At 44.2% G+C, this 26,201-nt stretch overlaps 1 protein-coding gene and 1 long non-coding RNA gene across 2 annotated transcripts in view; one reads left to right on the forward strand and one right to left on the reverse strand.

The window, feature by feature from the left end:
* Positions 1-65: 65 nt before the first annotated feature.
* The window catches only part of LOC140703891 (uncharacterized), a 43,392-nt gene continuing 17,256 nt past the window's right edge, over positions 66-26,201 (forward strand). The window contains 3 exon segments of the mRNA XM_078387996.1: positions 66-268; positions 1,699-1,783; positions 17,001-17,763. Of these exon segments, the coding sequence (XP_078244122.1) occupies positions 17,224-17,763 (540 nt within the window). The 5' untranslated portion in view covers positions 66-268; positions 1,699-1,783; positions 17,001-17,223.
* LOC144587437 (uncharacterized) lies at positions 8,058-24,504 on the reverse strand. Its single transcript, XR_013542595.1, has 2 exons — positions 21,007-24,504; positions 8,058-18,504 (listed from the first exon to the last, which is right to left on the reverse strand). It is a non-coding gene; the product is annotated as an uncharacterized LOC144587437 (long non-coding RNA).

Below are 26,201 nucleotides of genomic sequence, written 5' to 3' on the forward strand. Positions count from 1 at the left end.
CTTTGAGAGCGTGGAAAGAGGGGGCGGGGTGAGGAGGAGGGATGAGCGGAAGGGGCGGAGCCTCAAGGTTGGCGACCACTGTACAAAACAACGTGAGACAGATTCCTAGAGAGGAACTCTCTTAGATTAGAGACATTCTGGTTGGCTTGAACAGAGAGAGAAGATTCCTAGAGCGTCAGCGTCCGAGACGAGAAAGAGATCAGATAGACACGGAGTCCTAGATGGGAAGCACGCCAGACAAGATGGATTCCTAGAGGCGACTGGAAAGGTGAGGCAGGAGGGGGTGAGGAGCGGAAGGGGCGGAGCCTCAATGCGGGGGGGGGAGGTGCACAGACAGGAGAGGGGGGACCACGTGGAGGGGGTCCGAGAGCCTCCTTTTTCTTCCCCCACCAACAGGGTCGGCCAAGCATTTCAGGGGGGGCCCTCCGGGGGGAAAAAACGGGGAGCTGAGGCCCTTTGGAGGGAGACACCCTCTATCAAGCCCCCCTTTAGTGGCCCTCCTGAAGCGGAGCCCCCCCCCATGGCTGGGACCAGCATCCTCCTCCCGGAGGGAAACCGAGCCCGGGGTCGACCCACAGCCAGTTGACGCCCCCCCTCTTCTCCCCTAAAGCCCCATTTGTGGGACCCCCTCATGTTCTCCCTTTGCAGCCCCCTCCCTCCCTCCCTGCACGCCCCAGGAAAGGGGGCTTTAAAGTAACTTTTCCAAACCAGGGCAAAACGGGGGGTGGTGGTTTGAGGCTGTGGGCAGTGCCTAGACGAAGGAGAAGTTGGGGGGGAGGCTCTTTTTTGTTTCTTAAAAGTATCTCTGCAATCCCTTAGCCCCCCCCTCCTGTCCCGGTCCTTCAGCCCCCACCCCTGATCACTTACCTCCTGCCCCCGTCCTCTGGTGGGAAAACTCGTGAGGAAATCGCCCCTCCCCCCTTGCAAAGCAGCCAGCCTTGGGGGGAGGGATCCTAGAGGTGGGGGGCAGGAGGAGGCTGGAGCCCAGATTCCCAACTCCGGTTCCCCTTGGACGCAGCGCTGGGAGCAGCTCCCCCTATTCCCCCCCCCCTTTGAGGAACCCGTGGTCGAAGGGAACCACCAAGAACAATCCTTAATTTGAAAAAAGAAAAACACATTTGTGAGGGACAGGTCAGTAACACTCCTGTCCATCACAATAGAACCTTGACGGTTCAACCAATGGGTGAACAGAAGAGGTGGAACGAAGGATATTTAAGAAGAATGGATGATAGTTAATGGGCAGTTAGAGTTTGGAGTTAAGTTAGCAGTTAGAGAGGACTTCGGTTAGGGAGAAGAAGTTAGGCAGTTAGGACCAGTGTTGTGTTAGAGAAGAGTAACAGAGAGACAGGGAATAAGAAAAGAAATGAATAAATACTTGGATTAACACGATTCTACATAAGCAACTATAAATGTTACTAAAGCACAGTTGATTGATTAGATGAAACAAGACCATCCATGATTTACTTTACACGATTACTTATGAACACTTTAATAAACATTGTTTAATGGAAGAAAACTGATTTAAATGTCATATTTGATGCAGTGAGGAGTGACTCCTCTGGTGGCAGCGGAAAGGGTTGAAAAATAAATGTCACACCTGAAAGTGAACCTGGGTTGTGGGGAGAAAAAACAGGGGAACTGGGTTCGTGACAAAATTTCTTGCCACTTCTTTCTTGCCTCCTTTCTCGTTTCCTCTAGAAGATTCCGAGAAGACCCATGCAGGAGCTATTTTACCTCATTTGTGTGAATTCAGAGGGGTCCACGTGGAGAATCATAGTTATAGGTAACTAACCTGTCTTTTTTGTACTATAACTGAGACTGAGTACTATACTATAGGCTGAGGTTCCCCCCACAGCCTGGGATCGGGGCCCCAGTGGTCCGGACGCAAAGCTCTGCCTCCCTTCCTTGCTGTGGTTCCCCCCCCCTTCCTTCCAGATCATTCCCTTGCCTGCCCACAAGTTTAGGAGACGAAAGCACCCCATCCATGCCGGATGCAGGGGAAGAGGGATCTCTGGAGAGGGGGGGCCTGGTGCTCTCGGGAGCATCTGGTGGGGGCACGGAGAGAGACAGGAAAGGGAGCTAAGAGGGGCCCTGGGCCTGATCCACCACAGGGCTCTCCTGAGGTTGTTATGTAACTTCCTCTAGAACGGTGAGAGGGAAAAAGGACTCTCTCCCACCTTTCCTTCTCCAAAAGAACCCAACACCCAGGAGTGGCTTAGAAGGAAAAATTTGGGAGACTCCCACGCGGAGCTGCTTCTCACCCACAGCAGTTAAGGCAGGGTTGAGCTGAGGAGGATTGCGAACTAAAATAATAACCACACTCTGCACATGTTCAGAGAGGCAATCTGGGCTCGAAGGTGCACTTGGCCCGGGAAACTCACCGGTCGTTTCCCTCTTTCTGGGGCCTTCTTTTGGGAAACCCCTGAGGTCTCCTCTCCCCCCCGGGGTTTGTTGGAAGTCGCTTCACAGGCTACGAAATGAAGCGGAGAGAACCGAACCAAAAGCGAAGGGAAGAAGATGGAGGTTTCACACCCACTCAATCCTCTGCGAGGGGCGGAGAAGAAGAGCAGGCTGGGTCCAGCCCATCTCCATGGCTTCTCTGCCCCTCGAGAGTGCCTACAGGAGACCCTGTCCTGCTTTCCTCTCCGGATAAAAAATAAGGCTTTTCCAGCAATGGCACCAGGAAGGCCCCCCCCCCGACACAGGAAGGGAGAGGAGGAAATCCCTCCTCCCACGCACCCACCCCAAAACCTTTCCTGTAGTGGATAACCAGCCTGGGATCTGGTCAAGAGGGGGATCTGGTCGGCCCTTCCCTCTCCTGGACCCAGAGCCACGGAATCGAGTTCTTCTGAAGAGTCCCCTTCAAACACCAGAGAGGGAGGGGGATCCAGAAGGGGCTCAGGAGGGCAGGGCTGGCATAGCCAGGGTACCCTATCGCTCCCAGCTGACACCCACTTCTACACAGCACAATTTCTGGGACCCCTCATGCCCCCCCCTTTGCAGCCCCCTCACTCACTCCCTGCACCCCCAGAAAAGGGAGCCTTAAAGTAACTTTTCTAAGCCTCAGGAAAAGGGGAGGGTCAGGTGGGGGGGTGTTGTATGGAGGATGGAGCAATTGGGGGGAGAGAAAGAGCACAGGGGGAAAGAGCTCCCTCTTTTTTCCCCCTCTGCCACCACAGCCCCCCCAAAAGGCAGCCTGCCGGGTCTGTGGAACAAGGCGGTGTCTCCTCGGACGAAAGCCGAGGAGAAGCCATTGACACACATAGAGAAAGCCCCCCCCCGTGTCTTACTCAGGCGGAGGGGGGCGAGGGCAGGATCGAGACCCCTCCCAGACTTCCCAACTGTCTCCCCTCCAAATTCAGCCCCTCCCCCAGGAGGGAGGAGGATCGTGAGGAGAACAAAGGAGGCGCATTGCAGACCGAGCGGGAGGAGGGGCCCCAATCCGGACTGCAGGGCCGGGGGGGGGTTTGTTTGTTTGTTTCTTAAACGTATTTCTGCAACCCCTTAGCCCCCCCATTGTTCCAGTCCTGCGCCCCCCACCCTGATTGCTCACCTCCTGGCCGGTCCTCTGGCGGGAAACTCGCGAGAAAGCCTCCGCCTCCCCCCCCCCCCCGTTGCAAAGCGACCTTTCCGAGAGCCTCCTTATTATTCACCCACCAACAGGGTCCGCCAAGCATTTAATGTCCGGGCTCTCCGGGGGGGGGAAGCAGGGAGCTGAAGCCCTTTGGGGGGAGAACCCCTCCATCAAGCCCCCGCCCTTAGTGGCCCGCCTGGAGCGGGTTCCTCCCCCCATGGAGGGGACCAGCATCTTCTGTTACCTTTGAAAATTAAAGTTCAGAATCTTCGGCAAGGACAACAGGCTGAGACGCACAGCTGATACTAAAGCCAATCTTTATTAGAAAGTACAGCCGGACTCTTCGTCTTAAAAGCAGAGAAGGGCATCGATTAAAAATTGCATAGCCATTTTATAGGGTTTTACACAAAGAGCAATAAAGCAAAACATAATTCCCTTATTGGTTCCCTGAACCCCAAGTTTGGATCCTGCTTCTAATTGGACTAAAAATGCTAATTAACTCCAAACATTGGTTATGCGTAAATATGCGTTGTGCCCCCGTGTTCCCTTGACCTAAAGTCAGAATATGCCCAGGGTGTGCAAAAATGTTGCCCGATTGTCTGAAGAGATATTTTCCCTTTCCCTCTTATTTCATTAAGATGTTGATTTCTCTTATTGCTGGTCTGGCAAGGATCAAGGTAATTCTGGCATGCAGGAAGATGTTCTAAGAGTACAAGGGCATTATAAGAGGAAATGTCATCTTATAGCGTGGAAAGTTACACGAGTTTGTTGGAGTTCTGTTACAAAGGTTACAAGGTATTTTGATTACAGACTACATAGCCCATGCAGTGCTTAAGACTCATTACAGAAAAATCTATCATAGAAAATATACATCAAGCATTAACTATGAATAAGAATGAAGAATAAAGCATAATATTGCTTGTTAAAATAAGTTTTCATCCTGGCCTCCTTACACCTCCTCCCGGAGGGAAAGCGAGCCCGGGGTCGACCCACAGTGGGAGGGGGGGAGAAGCAGAAGGTCTTGGTCTCTGCAAGCTGAAGCATTGCAACAAGTCTTCCTCCTTGCAGAAGGGGTCGCTACTCACAAACACACACACAGAAACACCCCATCATGAAGAGCCAGCGCCCTCCCCGCGGAAAGCTAGCCCGTCCTAGCTAGAGGTGGGGGGGCCTCGGCGGAAAGAGAAGTCGGGGGGGGGGTTTGCTGCTCCAGGAGAAGATCAGGAGCAGGGGAAGCGGGGGGCTTTCTGCCCACCCAGATCATGCACTGCCGTGGATGCAGGAAAAAGGAAACCCCCCACCTCTCCCCCCTGCGACACTGTGAAACGAACTCGACTGTAGGATCTACTGTATTAATATTGAGCGATTCTGGGGGGGGGAGTGCGGAAGAGGGGGGGCCTGAATCACGCGTGGCTTTGCACTACCACGCGGGGGGGGGGCGGTGGTGGAGAAAGGCTCTCTGGCCTCCCCTGGTGGCCGGTTCCTGGCATGGCGCCTTGGAGACTTTTTCACAGAGAAGGCCAAGAATCTGTATTCTCACTGGGCAACAGGATGGAGAAAAAGAGATCCATAAAAGCCCCCAGAAAACAAGACTTTTCCCCCCATGGCACCAGAAACGCCCCCCCTTCAACACATACATGCAAATGGAGGGAAGAAGGAAATCCCTCCACCCACCCCAACCCCCCTCTTGTATTGGATCTCCAGCCTGGGATCTGGTCAGGAGGGGGATCTGGTGAGCCCCACCCCTCCCCTGGATCCAGAGCCACTGAACCAAGGGCTTCTTAAGAGCCCCCTTCTTAAGAGGGAGGGGGAGGGGGATCCAGAAGAGGCTCAGGATGGCAGGCCAGGCACCTGGGGGAGGGAGCCTCGTTGCCAGCAGCTGACCCCCTTTCCCCCAAACCCTATTTCTCAGACCCCCGTGCCCCCCCTTTGCAAACCCATCTCTCCCTCCCTCCCTGCTGCAGGCCTGGAGCCTTAAAGTGACCAACCTGGGAGGAAAAAGGGGGGGTTGAAGCTGGGGGGTGTGCGTAGACGAAGGAGAAATTGAGAGAAAGGGACACCCCATCCTTTCCCCTCGGCCACCCCCCCAAAGGGGGTCCTGCAGGCTCTGGGGAAAGAAGGGGGGTCTCCTCACAAAAAAGCCGAGGAGGACCCACTGATACAGGGCTCGGGTGTCTTGCGGGGGGGGATGAGGACGGATCAATACCCCCCCAGACATCTCCCCGCCCCAAGGAGGAGGAAGAGGAGGAGGGACAGGATAAAAGAGAGACGCTTCCCCCCCGTAAGGCCTTCCCCCGTTGCAGACCAGGATTGAACGGCCTCTGGGGATCGATGGGGGGAAGATTCTTTTCCTGGGTATTTTTATAACATACAGTGGTGCCTCACACAACGATGTTAATTGGTTCCAAAAAAATCAACGTTGTGTGAAAACATCGTTCTGTGAAGCACCATTTCCCATAGGAATGCATTGAAAACCGGTTAATCCATTCCAATTGGAACGGATTGCCATCGTTCAGTGAAAATCCCCATAGGAAACATCATTGAGTGAAACAATGTTTCCTATATTGGAATGTATTGAAGCTGACTCAATACATTTCAATGGCATTCCGATGTCTCTTTTCCCTCATTTAAAAGTGCCTTAAACTGTTTGAAACCTGTTTTAAATGCTTGGCATCGATAGTCCAGCTTGTGAAAGGTATGCAAACTTAATTTGGTGTTGTTCTGAGTCTTCGTTCATTTTTGCTGATTTTTTTATTTTTCCTCATTTCAATGGAGAAAACAGGTATTAAAGGCTGTGTGTTGCGTTATTTTGACATTTACACCATTATACAATCTGTATACTCACTGCTTTACATTGTAGCTGTGTCATTTCTTCAGTGTCGTCACATGAAAAGATATACAAAAAACTTTGCTTTCTTGCATTTCCTTTTCTTTGGGATGTTTTTTGTTCAACAACATACAGACCTTTATTAGCATTAAAAGGAAGAGTAAGAAAGGTACAGTAAATTTTAACCCAGAAATAAAACTGTACAATATAATAAGTCCTGCAAAACCAGATTAAAATTGTGTGTGTGTGTGTGTTAATACAAACATGGTCTATGCTTGGGAGATAATCTCTCTAATTTGAATAGCAGATTGTAGAAAGCAAGCCACATGAGTAGTAACATACTTGTTTTCCCTGTGGACTAAAAAGCAAACTTTGGCATTATTAAAAAGATCTTGAAAGTCATGGAGCAGTGGCTCAAGAAATCTAGCTCGGGAGCTGTTATAGAAAGGACAGTCCAAGAGAACATGATGAACTGTTTCAATAGCTCCCAGGCTGCAAGGGCATCGTCTGTGGATGTATGGGGTTCCACGGAATCTTCCAAATAGAACGGCAGAGGGGAGTGCATTGAATCTGGCCAGCATAAAAGCTCTTCTTAGGTGAGGATCAGTCAAGTGAGAGAAATAAGAAGCTAGAAGCCGAGAATTCTGGGATAGAGCCTGATGACTAGGAGAACAGGTTTTCCAAGCTGCCTCGGTCAGATGTTGCAGTTGGACATCTAGTAGTCTACAATTGATTGAATGGAATATTGCCGAGGCAGAGGACAGATATAAAGCATCCATGGAAATTCCTAGGGAAATGATTTTCTTCTGGATCACAGTCAACCATTTAGATGCATGATGAGCCATCAGCATCGAAAAGGTGAGGGAGTTCTGGTCAGAGTTGAATAAAAGGCGAAGCCAGAACTTAAAGGTTGAGAACCAGGCACGGGTTTCTAGCAGTAATGATCCAGTTTCCATGCATATTGCAGCATAGGGGACACGATTTGGTAGTCTGAGTATTTTCCTCAAGAAAAGGGATTGTAAGCCTTCGGTGGTATGGCCGAAGGCATCGATCCATATAGGGGCACCGTATAAAAGCTGGAGGCTGGATTTCACGTTAAAAGCTCTTAGGGCCATAGGGACATATTGGTTACCTTTTAAATAAAAAAAGGGGCAATGGCCAAGGCACTAGTTCTTGCGACTGATACAGCACATTTACGATGGGTTGCCCAGCTACCGTTATAAGAAAAATTAATCCCTAGATATTTCATGGTTTTGACCTGCTCAATTGAGTTTCCCTGTATTGACCATGATAATTGTTTGCAAGATTTAGAGAAAACTAAGATCTTTGTTTTCTCATAGTTGAGGGTTAACATATTGGCATTAAGATTGTAAGCTTCGTCCATCTCCGGAGAGATTAGACAAGCCAGGAATAGAGAGATTCCGGAGCTCAGTGAGTTCCAATATAGCTAAGATGAGCCCAATCTCAGCCTGGCCATTGCACTGATCCCATTCCTCAAGTCTACCCCCTTTGTTAAAGAAATAGAAAGAAACACAACATAAATCATGAGTTAGAACTCAGGTAAATTATGGGCTCTACGGTAGCAAATACGTGGCCAATTATTAGGTAGCAAATTAATTATTCAGGCTGTTCTGTTCAACAGACCAAAACATAAGATCTTAAGCATTATAGTTTTTATTAGAAAAATATAGATCTAGAAAGGATTCAGTTTATTGCAAAGCAAAGCATTTAGTAACATCTCCAAACAAGTCATTAGAATACTCCACAAACTCCAGCTAGAAAAATAAAATAAAATATCCAGGAATTCCATAGTCCATCAGGAACTGTAAGGTACATTATAGTCCATCAGGTCCATGTTAGGAAAAAGGCTTCTAATCCATTCTAGGAAAAAGACTCTATTTTGAAAAAAAGCTCTCTCTGTCTCAGAAACTCTCCATTTTACAACCCACAACTCCATTACCCTCCTCCTTCTTCAGGATAACCAATCAGGAACAAGTAAAAAGTGTCTTGTCCCGCCTTAGTTTCACATGAGAATCTGCAGGTGTTATTTATGTTACTGGTGGGATGTTATGACTCCAAAAAGTTCTTCTCTTCGGCCTCCTAGCAACCAGATAAGGACTGAGAGCTAGCAGACGAAAACAGTGTCTTGAAACTTCTTTCACAGACACAGACTTGGACTCAAAATGGATTCTATAAAGACAAGTACGTGACTACATATCCCATTCTAAGAAACACTCTATAGCTTCAAAAACACATTATTACAAAGATAAGTCATGGCTTATCATAATAAATGCCTCAGTCCATTTTGTGAGCATAACAGTAGCACTGCGTCATCCGCATATAATAAGATGGGAACATGGTGGTGGGCATGTTTAGGAGCATGTCCATTGATTGCATGTAGAGCTGGGGCTAAATCATTTAAAATAGGTTAAAAGTGTTGGGGCAAGAATACAGCCCTGTTTCACACCCTTGCTAATTGGAGTTTCCGGGGTTAAATTCCCGTGAAGATTGTATGTAACTTGGCAGCTGGTGCATGTGTACAGGTTTTTAATCAAGGAGAGCAGTCTGGGGGTCCATGTTCATCTTGGCTAGCTTAACCCAAAGCAACTCTCTCGCGATTGAATCAAATGCTGCCTTGAGATCTAAGAAGGCAGCAAAGACTTTATTTCCTGATTTCTCTCTGTATTTAGAGGCTAAATGTGTTAATACAACACAGTGGTCGAGGATGGTCTTGCCATGACAAAACCCTATTTGTTCTGGGCCTAATATGCTGGACGTTGTCAGCCAGCCTTGTTAAAAGAAGTTTAGCATAAAGTTTGCCGATAACCGATAAAAGGCTAATCGGCCGATAGTTCTTGGGAAATGGAGTGCCTTTTTTGTATATAGGAACAACGATGGCGTTGGTCCATGTCTTGGGCATTATTCCGGTGCTATTTATCGTGGTAAACAGGGCATCTAGAGGAGGAGCCCACCAATCTGGATGGAACTTCAGTAGTTCTGGGATGACTGCATCGGGGCCAGGGGCCTTTTTGGATTTAAGTTGCAAAATCAAGATGATAATGTCCTCAGGAGATACTGGTGGCCACTCAGGGTATTCATTGATACCAAATTCAAGGTCAGTGGAGAGAATTGCCCTGTCACTACTAAAAAGGTTTATAAAGTATGAGAACCAGATCTGAGGAGGAATTGTTATTGGTTGATGAGGTATCCCCTGCAGATCCCTGGAGATTAAAGGCCAAAATTCCCCGCTATCGTTGGACCTGCAAGCTTCAATCAAGCGCTCCCATTGTGTCCTGGTGAGCTGGAGCTTCTTAGCCTTGACCATATCTGACAACTGGTGTTTGACGACAAAGTAATCTTTTAATAGGCTGGGCTTATTTTGGCTCCTATAACAATGGAAAATGGAGCGTAGGGTGGACTTCAAGCAAAGACCTTTGTTGTGCCAACGGTTATGTTTGGAATTGCTTTTGGAACCATGGGTGAGAAGGGGTTGAGGAAGGAAATAAGATTAATAACAAGATTATCATAAGAGGATGATTTCCTTGGGGTTCGAAGAAAACATAAGGGTAAAATGTAAATTCTCAAGTGCTTGCTCAGTGGTTATTAGTTGGGTTTTCATAGCAAGATTGCGTGACCAGTTCAATCTGGGAATAGACTCAGCAGGCATATGTACTATTTCGCGGACTGAGTTATCATCAGGGGATAATGGATTATCAAATATAAAAACCATGGGGAAGTGGTCACTCTCGGAACGATTATCAATATAAAAGTACTTTAAGTTATCTTTAAAGGATGGGGGAATTAAAATGTAATATAAAATACTGCAACCTCGAGTTGATGCGAATGTAATTTCCCCTGGGGAGTCCCCGACAGAGGAACCATTTAGCACTAATTTGTTGAATTGGATACAGAACTTAGTAAATTGGATGCCGGCCTGGTTGATGTGAGCATCTTTAGAGATCCTACCAGACCTAAAAAACCAGGGAGAGGAACATTAGGGTCTAAATTCAAGGCTTCCAAGAGGTCCCAGTTCTCTTTGCCAATTCTAGCATTGAAGTCTCAAGTAGAATAATGTCTGTCGTGGGAAAGAGATGTTCAAGGTATGTAGTCAGACACTCCTAAAGGAGGCATAACGAGGCTTTGTCGGGAGAGGGGGGAAGGTAAACATTAACGACAATAAACACAAAACTATGACTAAAACAAAAAGCATGGGCAAGGGGACTACAAGAAGGTAGTTCCAGCACTTTAAATTTAGGTGGTTGAGAAACTAATAGGGAGAGGCCTGCTTGGAACCGGCCACGTGTATTACTTTTGAATCCGGGCAGGGAGTACACTAAAAAGCCCTCTAGGTCACTGGTTCTTAACCTTGGGTTACTCAGGAGTTTTGGACTGCAACTCCCAGAAGCCTTCACCACCAACTGTGCTGGCTGGGGTTTCTGGAAGTTGCAGTTTGACAGAGGTGCGGTGTTACCAGACTACGCCAGGGGGCGCTATGGTGAAATGAACTGCTCAGAGATGAAACCAAACAGACACTGTTGTAGTGTAGGTAGAATTATTTATATTAAAGTTCATATATACAGGTACAAATACAACTTCTCTTGGTCTTTACACAGTCCTGGTCATTCACAGTAGTTCTTCAGTTTGCAATAGTAAATTACAGGTTCAGTATCCAAAGATTGTTACCAATATAAATATTCCAGCATCCACGAAGTCTTCTCCTCTCACCACGGAGATAGTCTTCCTCCAGGACCTTCCTCTTGCAATGTAGCAAGTCTTCATCCAGCGATGCAGCATAAATTTCTTTCACAATCAATGAGACTTATCAACCAAATAAACAGCTCTCAACTACACAACCACCAACTACCCAACAGCTTGTGTCTGTTAGCTTAGCTAGCTTTATTCTTGGTTGCTCCAATTAACTTGGTTGTCCTACAGCTGTCTCAATTAACCCAGCTGTATTACTTTGGTACATGTTGCTCACTAAATTCTGATCCTGTTGTGACTTATCTACTGAATTGCAATGAACAATTCCTAAAGGTTGATTTGAGACCTGTCAATCTCCTCCAATTGTTTAGAGCAATTCTGTTACATATTTACTTATATTTTTCATTGCTTCTAGCATATACAGAGTTCTTTTTACATTCATATATATATTATTATATCATTCCCAACATTTCACAAGCTTTGTCATGTTTAGTTGGCCCCAATACTTTAGTCAAACAATCAGCTTTATTATTTTCTGTTCCACAGTATACTAGTTCTATTAACCCATTTTCTATACTTTGTTTAAAATTTTGGTACCTGATATCCATGTGTTTTGATCTGCTCCTTATATTTGGTGAGTTTGCCATTTGTATGACTGCTTGATTATCTTCAAACACTTTAATTTGTGATTTTATATTTACTCCCAGATCTTGTGCCAATTGTTTATAGAAAATTAAATCTGTACATAATTCAGATAATGCTGCATATTCAGATTCAGCAGAAGACAATGATATAAATTTTTGTCTAGCTGTCTTCCAGCTTACCAAACTTCCTCCCAAATGCACTGTCACGCCTGATGTTGATCTTCTGGTTATTAAATCACTCCCATAATTAGCATCGGCATAAGCAGTAATAGAAAGTTCTCCCTCTGGTTCTAAATTTAGCTTTTTATTTTGTGCCTCCTTTAAATACCTTAGTACTCTTTTTGCTGATTGCCAGTGCCTCTCATTCGGTTTGCTCACATTCCTTGATAATAAGTTCACAGCTATAGATATATCTGGCCTTGACCATCTACTCAAATATAGTAAGCTGCCTATCAGTGATCTATATATTTCAATATTACATTCTGGACCATTAATATGTTCTTTCTCAAACTCAATGTTCATAGGAGTTGCTGCACCTTTACAATCTTCCATCTTGTATTGTTTTAGGAGTTTTAATATTTTGCTCTTTTGAGCTATTTTAAATCCTCTCTCACTTCTTTCTATTTCTACTCCTAAGTAGTTACTTATTTCTCCTAAATCTCTTAATTTGTAGTGTCTCTTTAACATTTGAATTGTTTCTTCAGCTTCTTTCTTATCCTTGGTAAATATGGCTAAATCGTCAACAAATACTAATATTATAGCTTGTGTTTTCTCATTTATGAATAAACAAGGGTCTGCCTTTCCTTGCACAAAACCATTATCTTTTAAAGTTTTGGTTAAATGTTGGTTCCATTCATGGCCACTTTGCCTCAGACCATATAAGCTTTTCTTTAATATCCAGCATTTACCTTCATTTTCAATGCCTGGTGGTATTTCCATATAAATTGTGTGTTTCAGGTCAGCATATAAATAGGCTGTTTCTATGTCAATATGCCTGGTCATGAGATTATGTTTGGCTGCATAGGTTAAAACAAATCTCAATGTCTCTGGTTTTAGAGCCGGTGCAAAAACTTGATCATAGTTGTTTGATGTTTGAGCATACCCCTGTGCCACTAGCCTTGCTCTATACCTCATATTACCATTGGCATCCACCTTCCTTTTAAATACCCATCTGGATCCAATAACTTTTGATTTTTCAGGCAGTTTCACCTCCTCATAAACTTTTAGTTGTTTTAATGAATTTAACTCTTTCTCCATTGCCTCTTTCCATTTTATTTGTTCCTTCTCAGGCATACTGCATATATCATCATATGTCTCTGGCTCAGCTACATGGAGACAGTAATAGGTCTCAGGCTTGTACCTGTCTGGAGTTCTTCTCTCTCTGCTAGACCTCCTAGGTAATTCCCTGTCCTCCTCAAGAGTTTCCCTCTCTTCTGAGTTGGATGGAATTTCTGTATCAGATTGCATTTCCACAGGTTCTACTTCCTTTTTTATTTCCTGCTCTGCTTGAGAGTCGCTATCATCTCCACTATCCTCACTATTTTTATTCAGGCAATTTAATTATTGTTTCTGGGGGTTTACATATTTTGTCCCAGTTACTGTGCTCGTTAAATGAAGCACTGCTACTTATTACAAGTTTGTTGGTATTTGGCAATCCAAACCTAAATGCTCTTCTATTTTGTTGGTATCCTAGGAAATACATTAATTTGGCTTTCTTTTCTCCCTTTCTCCTTATTTCTTTTGGGATGTGAACCCATGCAGGAGATCCAAAAACGTGTAAAAATTTTAAATTTGGTTTTTTCCCAGTCCAAATTGTGTAAGGTATGTTGTCTATTCCACTGTGCCAAAGAATATTAATATAAAAATTTGCGCACAGTATAGCTTCACCCCAATATTTCTCAGACAGTTTACTCCCCCTAATCATTGCCTCAGCCATGTTCTGCAGAGTTTGGCCCCTTCTTTCAATAAAGGCATTTTGAGTAGGTGTATAGGGAGCGGCTCTCCTGTGAGTAATACCATTTTTTTCTTAATATTACCTGAAATTTGGCATTGGTAAACTCCGTTCCATTGTCAGTTTGTACCATCTTAACCTTTTTTTCTGTTTTGCGCTCTACAAATTTGAGCCATTTCTCAAACTCTACATGTACTGTACTTTTATCTTTCATGAGATAGCAGAATCCAAACCTGGACTTTTGGTCTTGGATAGAGAGAATGTATCTAGCTCCTCCTAATGATGCACATTTGGGTCCTATTACATCAATTGACACCAAATCTAATATATTTTTCACTTGTACATCACTATGTTTCATTATAGGAGCTTTCTTACTCTTGGCTAATTGACATGGTTGACAATTTACATATTCATTACATTGCCTTAAATTAACTCCTACTGAGTTTTCAATTGTTTTTCTCAGTGTTTTGTAGTTTGCATGCCCTAGTCTTTGATGCCATAAATGAATACAATCTTTGTGTGTACATTTGTTCTCATAGACATTGTTAGCCCTAGTACAGTTTAGTCTATATAAATTATTTTTAACATAGCAATTCAATTTTTCATTGTTCTTGCTAGTTATTATACATTTATCCTCATAGAAAGTGCTGATAAACCCATTCTTTGCTAATGAACTCACAGAAAGTAAATTATGCTTCAATTTTGGAACATGTAAAACATCTATTGGTTTAGCTATAAAAGGCAATTTAACTTTACCTCTTCCCAGTATTTTAGCACTAATACCATCTGCTAAGCATACTTGTTGGTAGTTAAATATTAGCTTTTTGTTCTTACACATGCTAGCTGTTGCTCCAGAATCAACAATCCACTCTTCTTGTTGTTCAGAGTTATAAATTTCCTCAGTTAGGTTTAGTATTTCTCTCTTGCGTCTTGTTTGTTTTTCTTTTTCTTTCTTAAATTTACAATCTCTTATCAGATGTTTTCTTGAGCCACAGGAAAAAACAGCGTTTTCCAGAATGAATGTTTGCAGCTGTGTCCAAATCCTCCTCACTTTCTTTCAGCTTATTACGGTGATTAGTGAGTTTGGAGTCTCGGAGTTGTTTGTTATCTTTCCTCTTTTGCTCTTCTTCCAAAAGTTTGCTCGTTATATTAATTACTGTCAGCTCTGCTTGAGGAAGAATTTCCAAATTGGTCACCAGCTGATCATATGACTCATCTAATGAAGACAGAATAATAAATACTTCCTGTATTTCTGTAAATGTGATGTTCTTTTCTCTTAAGTCCATCAGCATTGACTTCATTACCTCTAAATGTTGAAGCATACTCCCTCCAGCTTGCAGTCTAGTTCGAAAAAGTTTTCTGGCAATTTGTATCTGGCTTCCAACGTTATCTCTTACGAAGAGTCTCCTTAAATCCTCCCATGCCTTCTTTGCTGAGTTTTGGCCTCTCAGGTGGATAAGAAGATGGTCCTCTAGAGTTAACCCAATAATCGCCAGTGCTTTTGCATTTAGTTTCTTTTTTCTTTCATTTAGCACTGCTGGGGGATTTTCTACTATGTCCCATAATGCTTCCTTTTGTAGTAGCAATTGAACCTTCTGCTGCCAAGTTGAATAATTCTCCCCATTCAACTTCTTTATGCACAGTCCAGCCATAGACATTTCGTTGGCCATTTTTACCACAGACTGTAGCCACACCACTTGGCTTTCTCTCTCTGGTCAGCAGTTTCTTCAATAGTTTCTTAAATTTATACCTGGATGCAGTCTGGTGCGCTGTCTGGGCCCATAACCAATTGACAGAGGTGCGGCATTACCAGACTACGCCAGGGGGCGCTATGGTGAAATGAACTGCTCAGAGATGAAACCAAACAGACACTGTTGTAGTGTAGGTAGAATTATTTACATTAAAGTTCATATATACAGGTACAAATACAACTTCTCTTGGTCTTTACACAGTCCTGGTCATTCACAGTAGTTCTTCAGTTTGCAATAGTAAATTACAGGTTCAGTATCCAAAGATTGTTACCAATATAAATATTCCAGCATCCACGAAGTCTTCTCCTCTCACCACGGACCTTCCTCTTGCAATGTAGCAAGTCTTCATCCAGCGATGCAGCATAAATTTCTTTCACAATCAATGAGACTTATCAACCAAATAAACAGCTCTCAACTACACAACCACCAACTACCCAACAGCTTGTGTCTGCTAGCTTAGCTAGCTTTATTCTTGGTTGCTCCAATTAACTTGGTTGTCCTACAGCTGTCTCAATTAACCCAGCTGTATTACTTTGGTACATGTTGCTCACTAAATTCTGATCCTGTTGTGACTTATCTACTGAATTGCAATGAACAATTCCTAAAGGTTGATTTGAGACCTGTCACAGTTCAAAAACATCCAAGTAACAAAGGTTAAGAACCACTGCTCTAGGTGGATCAGGGAGTCCGTCCAAGTTTCCTGGAGGAAAATGATTTAAAATTGTTGAAGGTAAGAGCAGAGGTCAAGGTCCCAATTCTTGGCTGCCCAGCCAGCTATATTCCATGATAACAGTTTCACTGCTGAGGGCTGGGGCTTTGTTGACCATCAGTTGATTTCAGTCAGCTGATCAAGTGAACTGTTCGGATCAAAATTGATGCAGCCATTGTTGAGGCTGGAACCACTGGGTATATCAGGGGAAGGGTATGTAGGGTTGACCACTCTGGGCTGCATAGAGTTGATCACCCCCGAGTCCAATGGGGGGTGGATCTCTGCTTCAACCACCATTGGATGTTCAGGGAGTCTGGCTGGGTTTTGAATTGCTATGGGACATGTCGTCAAGTCATCTCTGATTCTTTGTTAGCACGCTAGCAATTTAGAAGATCTAAAGTGGTTTTTGTTGCTGCCCCTTGTACAATGTTACGAGCCTCCAACCATAGTTCCTCAGGCACTATGTCCACCAAATCGAGTTCCTTAAATCTGTTCTTTGCTTCCATTGTGTATTCATAAGAGATTTGGTTTAGATTATACCTGACTAGCCCAGTGGTTTTTCATCTCCATCTTTGAACAAAAGTTTGCTTTAATATCTCCAGTTTTCTTGAACAGATCTCTGGTTTATTCCTTTCTCTTATTTTCCTCTATTTCTTTGCACTGTTCATTTAAGAAGGCCCTCATGTCTCTCCTTGCTATTCTTTGGAAGTCTTCAGCCAGCTGCTACAATATCCTTGGATGCAGTTCATCTGGCCCTGGGGATTTGAACTCCTCCAAGCAAGTAAGGTCTTTTTTTTTTACATTGCACTCCTCTTTGATCTCTTTTGCTCTCTCCATCAGGTGATGAAGAGAACAATGGGAATTCTATGGAGCCAGTCATTCTTTCTTTGAAAAGAAAACCCAAGTGGAGAGCACCAAAGAAATTCTACCTATTTAAAAGGAGGAGGAAGGAAGAAGGGAAGCCAGAAAAAAAGAGAAATAAAGAAAACTCCAGCTTCTCTTGCTATTAATGTTGATGCACTTCTGATCAAATGAAAAAATCAAGAAGAAGAGAAAAGGACATATGTTCATAGAAAAAGGAAAGAGCATCATGATGCACAGTGATTGTACATCACGTGAAAAACCCACGAGAGTCGAGAGACAATACAAATGCCAACAGTGTGGAAAAGGTTACAGTCAGAGAAGTAGCCTCCATTCCCATCAAAGAACACACACAGGGGAAAAACCATTTAAATGCATGGAATGTGGAAAAAGCTTCAGTCAGAGAGTTCACCTGAGTTCCCATGAAAAAAGTCACACGGGGGAGAAACCATATAAATGCATGGAATGTGGAAAGAGCTTCAGTCGGAGAGATGAATTGACTTCCCATGAAAGAAGTCACACGGGGGAGAACCCATATAAATGCATGGAATGCGGAAAGAGCTTCAGTTGGAGCAGTGGCCTCAGTTCCCATCAAAGAATTCACACTGGGGAGAAACCATATAAATGCATGGGATGTGGGAAGAGCTTCAATGAGAGAGTTAACCTGAGTTCCCATCAAAGAACTCACACTGGGGAGAAACCGTATAAATGCATGGAATGTGGAAAGAGCTTTAGTGAGAGAGTTAACCTGAGTTCCCATGAAAGAACTCACACTGGGGAGAAACCATATAAATGCATGGAATGGAAAGAGCTTCAGTCACAGCAGTCAGATGAATTCACATCTAAGAATTCACACAACAAAGTGTGTGTGCTAGGTCTGCTAGCTTTATCCCAGGGTTATCCAATCGTGTGATTTCTTCCTCAGCTCTTACAATTAACTCAGCTGTATAAATTCTAGCCTTACTTCTTTTTACAGCATTGATCCTTACAAATACTTATTTCATTGTACAAAATTGTATTCAACAATTCCTCCAGGTTTATCCTAAACCTGTCAGAACTCACAATGGGGAGAAACTATATAAATGCATGGAATGTGGAAAGAGCTTCACTCAGAGAAATCAATTGAGTTCACATCAAAGAACTCACACGGGGGAGAAACCATATGAATGCATGGAATGTGGAAAGAGCTTCATTTGGAGAAGTCAATTGAGTTCACATCAAAGAACTCACACTGAGGAGAAACCATAGAAATGCATGGAATGCAGAAAGAGCTTCAGTCAGAGCAGTAGCCTCAGTTCCCATCAAAGGACTCACACTAGGGAGAAACCATAGAAATTTATGGAACGTGGAAAGAACTTCCGTCTGAGCAGTAGCCTTACTTTACATCAAAGAAGTCACGTGGAATGGAAAGCATAGAAGTGCATGGAATGTGGAAAAGTTCTCAGTGTCAGCAGTCTCCTTTGCTCGCATCACAGACATCATACTGGGGAAAAACCATAGAAATGCTTCAAAGTCATAAGAGTTGTTGAAATCGAAAAATTCACAGAAGGAGCAGAACAATCCAGGGAATGTGAAATGCTTCTCCTCAAGTGCTATGGTGTTGAAATGAAACAGATTTACACACTGGGGAGTATCTATATCAGTACTTGGTGTGATGCTCAAGTCTCCCTTAACAGCTTATGGCATTCGGTCAGAGTTCCACAGGCAACGAATCTACCGCTTTCTTCTGAGTCAAGTCCTCAAACCTCAGCAGTGCATATCATATGTGCCTTGAACAAGCCTGACTCTTAAAGAACACTTTACTCAATACTTTGCAAGTACTTCAACATGGGCTTTGTGATTCCATAGAACTCACAACAGCTCACTTAAAGAGGACTTCTCTATGGTAGCTAATCAATGACCTTTTCCACTCATCTGGATTTAGCCAAACCTTGGTCCCAGACACTAATCCTCAGTTAGAATTTTTATAATTATTTGTTATTAAGAAAATATGGTTTCATAGAAACAGATTGTTTGCTTAAGCATTAGCGTAAAGACATGTTCATGGAGTTGCATTAGTTAAATAAAACAACTACTTCCCATGAAATTAAGAAACACTACAAAGCTGAACTAAGGGGAGTTAACACCACCTTCTTCTTTGTTACCATGCTACGTTCTGTACCATTCAATCCATCATGAACTTCTCTTAGGAAAAAAGTGCTCTCTCACATAACCCATCATTCATTTTTCTACATTCCTTGGACCTCCTCCTTCATGGCTGTAAACCAATTAAAAGTGTGCTGCTTATATACCGCCCCATAGTGCTTCAAGCACTCTCTGGGCAGTTTACAAGTTAATTATGCAGGCTACACATTGCCCCCCAGCGAACTGGGTACAGTACTCATTTTACCGACCTCAGAAGGATAGAAGGCTGAGTCAACCTTGAGTCGGCTACATGGGATTGAACCCCAGGTTGTGAGCACAGTTTTGGCTACAGTACAGCGTTTTAACCACTGTGCCACGAGGCTCCTCCTTCATGGCTGTAAACCAATTAACTCAAGAGAGGCGTAAGTGCTCCCTCTGCGTCAGCTGCAGGTGTGTTTTCTCCATTCCAATTAGTCGGGAATTTTTTGGGTCTTCACCTTGGGGCCTCTTCGACCTTGCCTCTCATCAGGATTCACTCTCTACCAGCCTGGCTATAAATTAAGGAAATGAGCCTCTCGGCATTTTCTACATTCCCATGCCTTCCTTTCACTTTGAGACCTGACTGACATGATTTTCTCTCATCCTCAGTGACTACAAGTCCCATTCTCCTTCAATATCATCACACTTGGATTGTGGAAGGAGCTGGTCCTACAGTCGTGGCCTTTACAGGGAAGAACACATCCAAGGCCAAAACTACTTCAGCTATGTGGAAAGAGCCCACTGTTCCAGTGGCCACCTTATTGAAACATGAGAGAAGCAACTGTTTAAAGATGTCTGCTGGAAGAACAGCATTGTGACTTTTCTTCTTTCAGGAGTAGCAAAACTGTTTATCTCGATGGGCAAAATTAAATATTTTGTTAGATAGCTGCCTTTTTCTGGTGAGGATTTTATTGGGAATGACATTTGGATTGAAATTTATTCTGACTGAAAGTAATTCTTGAAGAAGTTACGCAATGCAGCCTGTCTTTGTGATAGTATTTGAGCATTTATAAGCTAATTAGAATACAATCTGTAACCTATCTGTTTGTGGTGGCTTTTTTAATGTTGGGAAATGCTTTTTAAGAAATTAAATAGTGTCCTTTTCTTAACCTTAATTTGTGAATGTTTCTATGTTTTATGCTTTAAGATTGGTAGGATAGACTTAGTAAGAATTAGACTGGAGGTTGGATGCCTGCCATTTCAATAAAGCCTTCACATCAACATCCTTGTTCACTTTCTGGACAAAGTATATTGTTTTGCTATGAACAGTGAAAAGGAGGGACTATTATTTTTATTAACCATATTAATTAAGAAATGGATTTGTAACAGGTAGAGGGACTTTTTCCTGGAAATGCAACATTTTCTCTTCTGAGTAAAAAGATAAGAAACAATTTCAGGAGTCAGAAAATTAACCACCATCTTGAAAAAAGGGTCTTTTCCAGAAATCAACACCAGAGGATAAAATGGACTGCTTAAAATGTGTAGTGACTTAGATTGGAAAGGCCGGTGTTGGAGCCTGTAAAGGGAAAATAAAAGGATGGCTGCGATGGAGACAAAGGGTGACGAGAGCAGAAAAGGCCACCGTTTGGGGCAGATGGTGATTTTGGCCAGGTTGGCCTTGAGGGGAATGTTGCCCTTCCATGATCATTGTCTCCGATAAATAGCCCGTATTGCAGAACAGCTCTGAGGCTGACTGGTGGGTCTTGGATTATTTCAGATTAATTGGTTGTGACCTTCTTTGAAGATTTGGCCACTTCTATAAACAGTGGCAGGTTAGAAATATTAGTCACCATCTGTCCCCAAGTGGCAAAGGGATGCTTACCTGGAGATTCCTTGTTTCCAGAAATTTCCAGAAATCTTTTTCCTTGTGGAGACATCTCTAGACTAGATCCAGAAGATCTCGCTCCCCATCCAGCACAGGCTGCCACCCTCTTCCGTGATCTGCTTTTCCACTGACCAGGATCACCTCTGAAAGTAAACTGAAAGCAGGAATAAAAAATAGCATCCAATATTTCTAAATGATTAAATTACATGGAAAGAGCAGCATTAAAAGAACAGACAGAAACATTTTGATCTGGCAGATGGTACGTCAATTATGTACGGAAAGGTTTGCAACAGTATTAATGATCAGCTATGTTCCAGGATACCAGTTCAACAGGAGTATGTAGGGGCCACTTTTCGATTGTGGAGGTTGGACTTGTGAACTTGACCAGTTCAATACAATATGCTTTCTGAGAATCTGACAATGCCAGCTGGGCTTCATTGAGTCATACTAACCTATCTATCTGTATTGGGGAATTAGAACCTTCACTGTCTCGGCAAATTACCTGTCCTTTAGAAAAACCAGACAGCAAATGTTAGACTTTACTGGGGAAATTATTTCTGGTTTGGGGGGGTTTGTTATGGTCGTTCCTTCAGGGACTCCCAGCCCCCCTTCCACGAGGAGGACTTCCCAGGTTTGCTATCGGAATAGGATGTGATTGTGCTGTAGGGAACCTGGCTTACTGAAAAAGATAGGATTGTACTTCTAGGTTACCTTTAGTGGCAGGAACCAGAAAGTGAAATTAAAGGAAAAATAATCCAGAGGATGAAGAGCATCTTAAAGAAGAGCATCTTCTTTAACAGCAGTTAAAGAAGCTTTACGGTGGGAGATCGCTATTCCGCAGAACTGTTTAATAATTAAGTTATGTACCCTCAGTTTACTCATAATACTACTTAACTTATACATTCCACCTGCAAACTCTTAAGTACTAGATGGGCTGCCTTCCAGGTCTGATCAGTCCCACCTAACCTGGAGGCCTTTAACTAGTAAGAGTCCCACTTTGAAAGGAGTGCACCAGGGTTGTTTTTCGGCTCTATTCCTTGTTAATTTTTATATTAATGACCTAGATCCATTTATGTTCAATCTGGAATTCCATATGCCAAAAATATTTGTTATGGTATATCACATCTGCGCAGAGAAGCATGTTTACAGATCTACAGTATATCACAGAAGTGAGTACACCCCTCACATTTCATAAACATTTTTGTATATCTTTTCATGTGACAACATTGAAGAAAAGCAGTGAGTATACAGATTGTATGACAGTGTAAATGTGCAGTCGCCTCTAAATAACACAACACACAGCCATTAATGTCTAAACCGCTGGCAACAAAAGTGAGTACACCCCTAAGTGAGAATGTCCAAATTGGGCCCAAGTAGCCATTTTCCCTCCCTGGTGTCATGAGACCTTTTAGTGTCACAAGTGTCAGGTTTGAAGGGGGAGCAGGTATTATTGCTATCACACATCAACACCACCAGTTGGTCTGTGTAGTCAACTGAGAAAGTTCAGTGCATATTGTCAGCTTAACGATTTAGTCATTAATAACAGTAAACCAAAATTTGTTGTCTTTGGAAAGAAAAGGAAACAACATACCGTGTTTCATAGAGGCAAAAAATTTAGAACAGACTGGAACCTATAATTATCTTGGCACAGTTTTCTCTGTGACAGGATCTTATTCCCAACAAACAAAAGGTTTACTAGCAGCTAACTCTCTGAACAAGCTACTTAATTATAAATATCCCAGGCTCCCTCCAACCAATTATAAAAGTATTTAAGGGACACTCATCTTTGGTGCAGAAATATGGGGCCTGGGTATTAGTAAGAACATTGAAAGAGTTCAGAGCAAATTTATAAGGGGAATCTTGGGCTTGCCAAAATGTTCGCCCACTTATGCCATTAGAGCAGAACTTGGTTTTGTAGCTAGCTGTATTCAAACAAAGAGGGTCTGACCTCGGAGCTGAAACCGATATGGCGGCCTTACCCTCAGGGCAATCTATGAAATGGCTAGCGAGCGCTAAAACCATTTTTCTGGTAGAAAAATACATGCTCTTTCCAATGAAAAAAGATCTGTGTGAGGTGTTTACCCGCCTCCGTTTTGAGCTAATGGAGACAAGGATGCTAGAAGGCCGATATCAGGGCATTTCCGTGCAGGAGAGATGGTGTATTTGTGGGACAGCAAAAGTTGAAGATCTGGCACATTATCTATTACCTGGTCACATCAGAAAACTTTATGTCACACCCTATCTGGAGTGTTTGAGGGTTTGGGCTGATGAGAGGAATTTTATTTATTTACTGCAAGGGGATAACCCCCATTTAACTCAAAAAGTGCCAATTTTTGCTGTAGAAGCAGCAATCCTGAGGAAGCAAGAAGTCTGTAAAGGGTCTACAAGGTAAGGATACCTGCTTTTTCTCTGTTATTACATGATTTGTTTATAGAATTCTTGGTAAATGCTATCAGGAGAGGCAACTCGATTTCTTAATTAATGAAATACAGGATGCTGGCCAAAGTGTTAGGTCTGTGATTAATTTATTTGCTGAGCCTGCTTTGTTAACAATAGAGGACCCATCTAAGGTTAAGCACTGTATAAACGCTCATTTGGAAGAAAATGGGGAAATAAAGGGTCTATAAAGAAACTGGAATAAATAAAAATGATGTTGTATTGTAATAATGAGAAGAAAGCACTGATCAAGGGAAAAATTTTCATAGTAAGATAATGAAAAATATTGGACATTTACAAGAATATAAAAATGACAAGAATTTTTTAAAAAAAGAACAAATGATAAATTGATACTAGAAGTCCAAAATAAATTAAAGGAATATAGGAACATTGATTTATCCTGCCAATATCGACAAGAATCGCTGAATATGAGGAATTATTTTGTAAGGGCAACAAAAGAGCCATTATAAAAAATAGATTACAGTGGTGCCTCGCATAACGAGTGCACCATTTAACGATGAATCCGCATAGCGATGCGGATTATGCGATCGCTAATGTAATCGCATACTGATATTCTAAATGGAGAAAAATCGCTTTGCGATGATCGGTAAGCGTTTCACTTAACGATTTTCGCATAGCGATTTTTTTAAAACAGCTGTTCGGCGGTTCCAAAATGGCCGCCAGACGCCCAAAATGGCCACATGCAGCGCTTTCACGCTGTGCTCTCGCTTACCGAGGGCATGAAAATGGCAGCCGTATGGGGAAACTTTGCTGAACTGTGAGTTTGGGCCCCATTGGAATGCATTAAACTAAGTTTAATGCGCTCCAAAGGGTTTTTCCATTCCGTATAGTGATGTTTCCCCATAGCGACGGTTAATCCGGAACGGCACCACTGTATTTTATCCATCTGAAAACTAGACAGGGTTAGGTCTTCCTAATATAACATTTTATTCTTTAGCCAACCAAAAAAAGATTTATTCCAGATATTATACCTTCCACTAATACTGGCCCTGAGGGGCAGGAATAAAGAGGCTCTCGGTCCCCCCCCCCACGTGGGTCTCCCCTCTCCCGTTTCTGCCCCATTTGAGGCTCTGCCCCCTCCCCCCCGCCCTTCTTTCCATTCTGGAAAAGAGGAAAACCGACAGCTCTCAAAGGGGTTGGAATAGGGGGAGCTGCTCTTTGCGCTGTGTCCAAGGGGAACCGGAGGTGGGAAACTGGGCTCCGGCCTCCTCCTGGCCCCCTACCTCTAGTATCTCCGGGCAAAGCTGGCTGCTTCGCAAGGGGGGAGGGGCGATTTCCTCGCGGGTTTTCCTGCCAGAGGACGTGCAAGGATGTGAGAAATCAGGGGTGGGGGCTGAAGGACCGGGACAGGAGGGGGGGGCTAAGGGGTTGCAGGGATACTTTTAAGAAACAAAACAAAAAAGAGCCTCCCCCCAATTTCTCTTTCTTCCAGGCACCGCCCCCAGCCTCATACTCCCCGCCCCCGTTTTGCCCAGGTTTGGAACAGTTACTTTAAGGCCCCCTGCGGGGTGCAGGGAGGGAGTGAGGGGGCTGTAAAGGGGAGACACGAGGGGGTCGCAGAAATGGGGCTTTGGGGGAGAAGAAGGGGGCATCATCTGGCTGTGCCGGGGCTCCCTCCCCCCCTCCCGACCCCATGCCTGCCCTGTTTACTTTGGAAGCCAAAATCAGGAGGGCAGGAAAGCAAGCCTGGGGAGGGAAGAAGAGGAGGGGTGATGAAGAGTGGGGCTGGGGTTCAGGGGGGAGGAGAAGAAAGAGTGGACGGGGGGGGGCATGGGTTGCCCTGGATGCCAATGCAGGGAAGTGAAATAGGCCAAGAGGGGTGGGGGAAGAGAAAGGGGAAATGGCCAAAGAAGATCCTGGGAAATTGGCGGGGGGGGGGAAGGACCAGAGGCAGCTCCACCCTCGTCCTCCTTCTTTCCTTTCTCCCTCTTGTTCTTTTCATCCCTACTTTTCCATCATCTTCTTTCGGCTCTTGGAAGACAGGAAAGACAGACGGATGAGAAACTGTCATCAGGAACCGGAAGAGGGGTCTGTGCTCCTCCTGGCCCCTCTTTCCCCCGCCACCTCTATGGTCTCAGGCGGACGCTCTTCCCAAAGAAGGAGGACTCCTCTCGTGAGTTTCCCCGCTTGCTTCCCTCCCGCTGCACCTCCTTGGGGGAGGCGGGGGGGGGGGGGGAAAGGAGAATAAGGGACTCCCCAAGGAGAGAGGAGGGGGGTCTCCTCCGGGCAATGCGGATCACAAACCGGTTTCTCCCTTGGTTTGCATGGCAGGCTCTGGCTTGCAAGGGAAGCGCTTCCACCTTTTCCCCCCCCCTCCTTTGCAAGCTCTCCTCTTTTGCGGGGGGGGGGAGGGAGAATATTCAGACGGGGTTGATATCCCCCCCCACCAGGAAAGATTCCTCGTCCCCCCCCATGGCTTGGGCAAAGCGGGGGGGGGGGGGCAAGGAAGGCGGCCAGGATCAGGGCCAGGTCTGGGGGAGGAGGAGGAGGGGAAATGACCGAAGAAGATTGTGGGAAATCCCGGGGGGGGGGGGGGAGGACCAGAGGCAGCTCGTCCTTTGTCCTCTTTCTTTCCTTTCCCCCTCTTGTTCTTTTCATCCCTACCACATACGGCCCGCAAGCCACTCCTGTCTGGCCCGTGGATATTTTTTGAATATCAAAACCATTTATAGCTTTTTGTCTAAAGTTGATCAGTAGCTTATCTTTAACATACTGCAAAAAAAAACCCTCTTTAG

Source organism: Pogona vitticeps, chromosome 2, assembly GCF_051106095.1.
Source record: "Pogona vitticeps strain Pit_001003342236 chromosome 2, PviZW2.1, whole genome shotgun sequence".
Taxonomy (NCBI): Eukaryota; Metazoa; Chordata; class Lepidosauria; order Squamata; family Agamidae; genus Pogona; species Pogona vitticeps.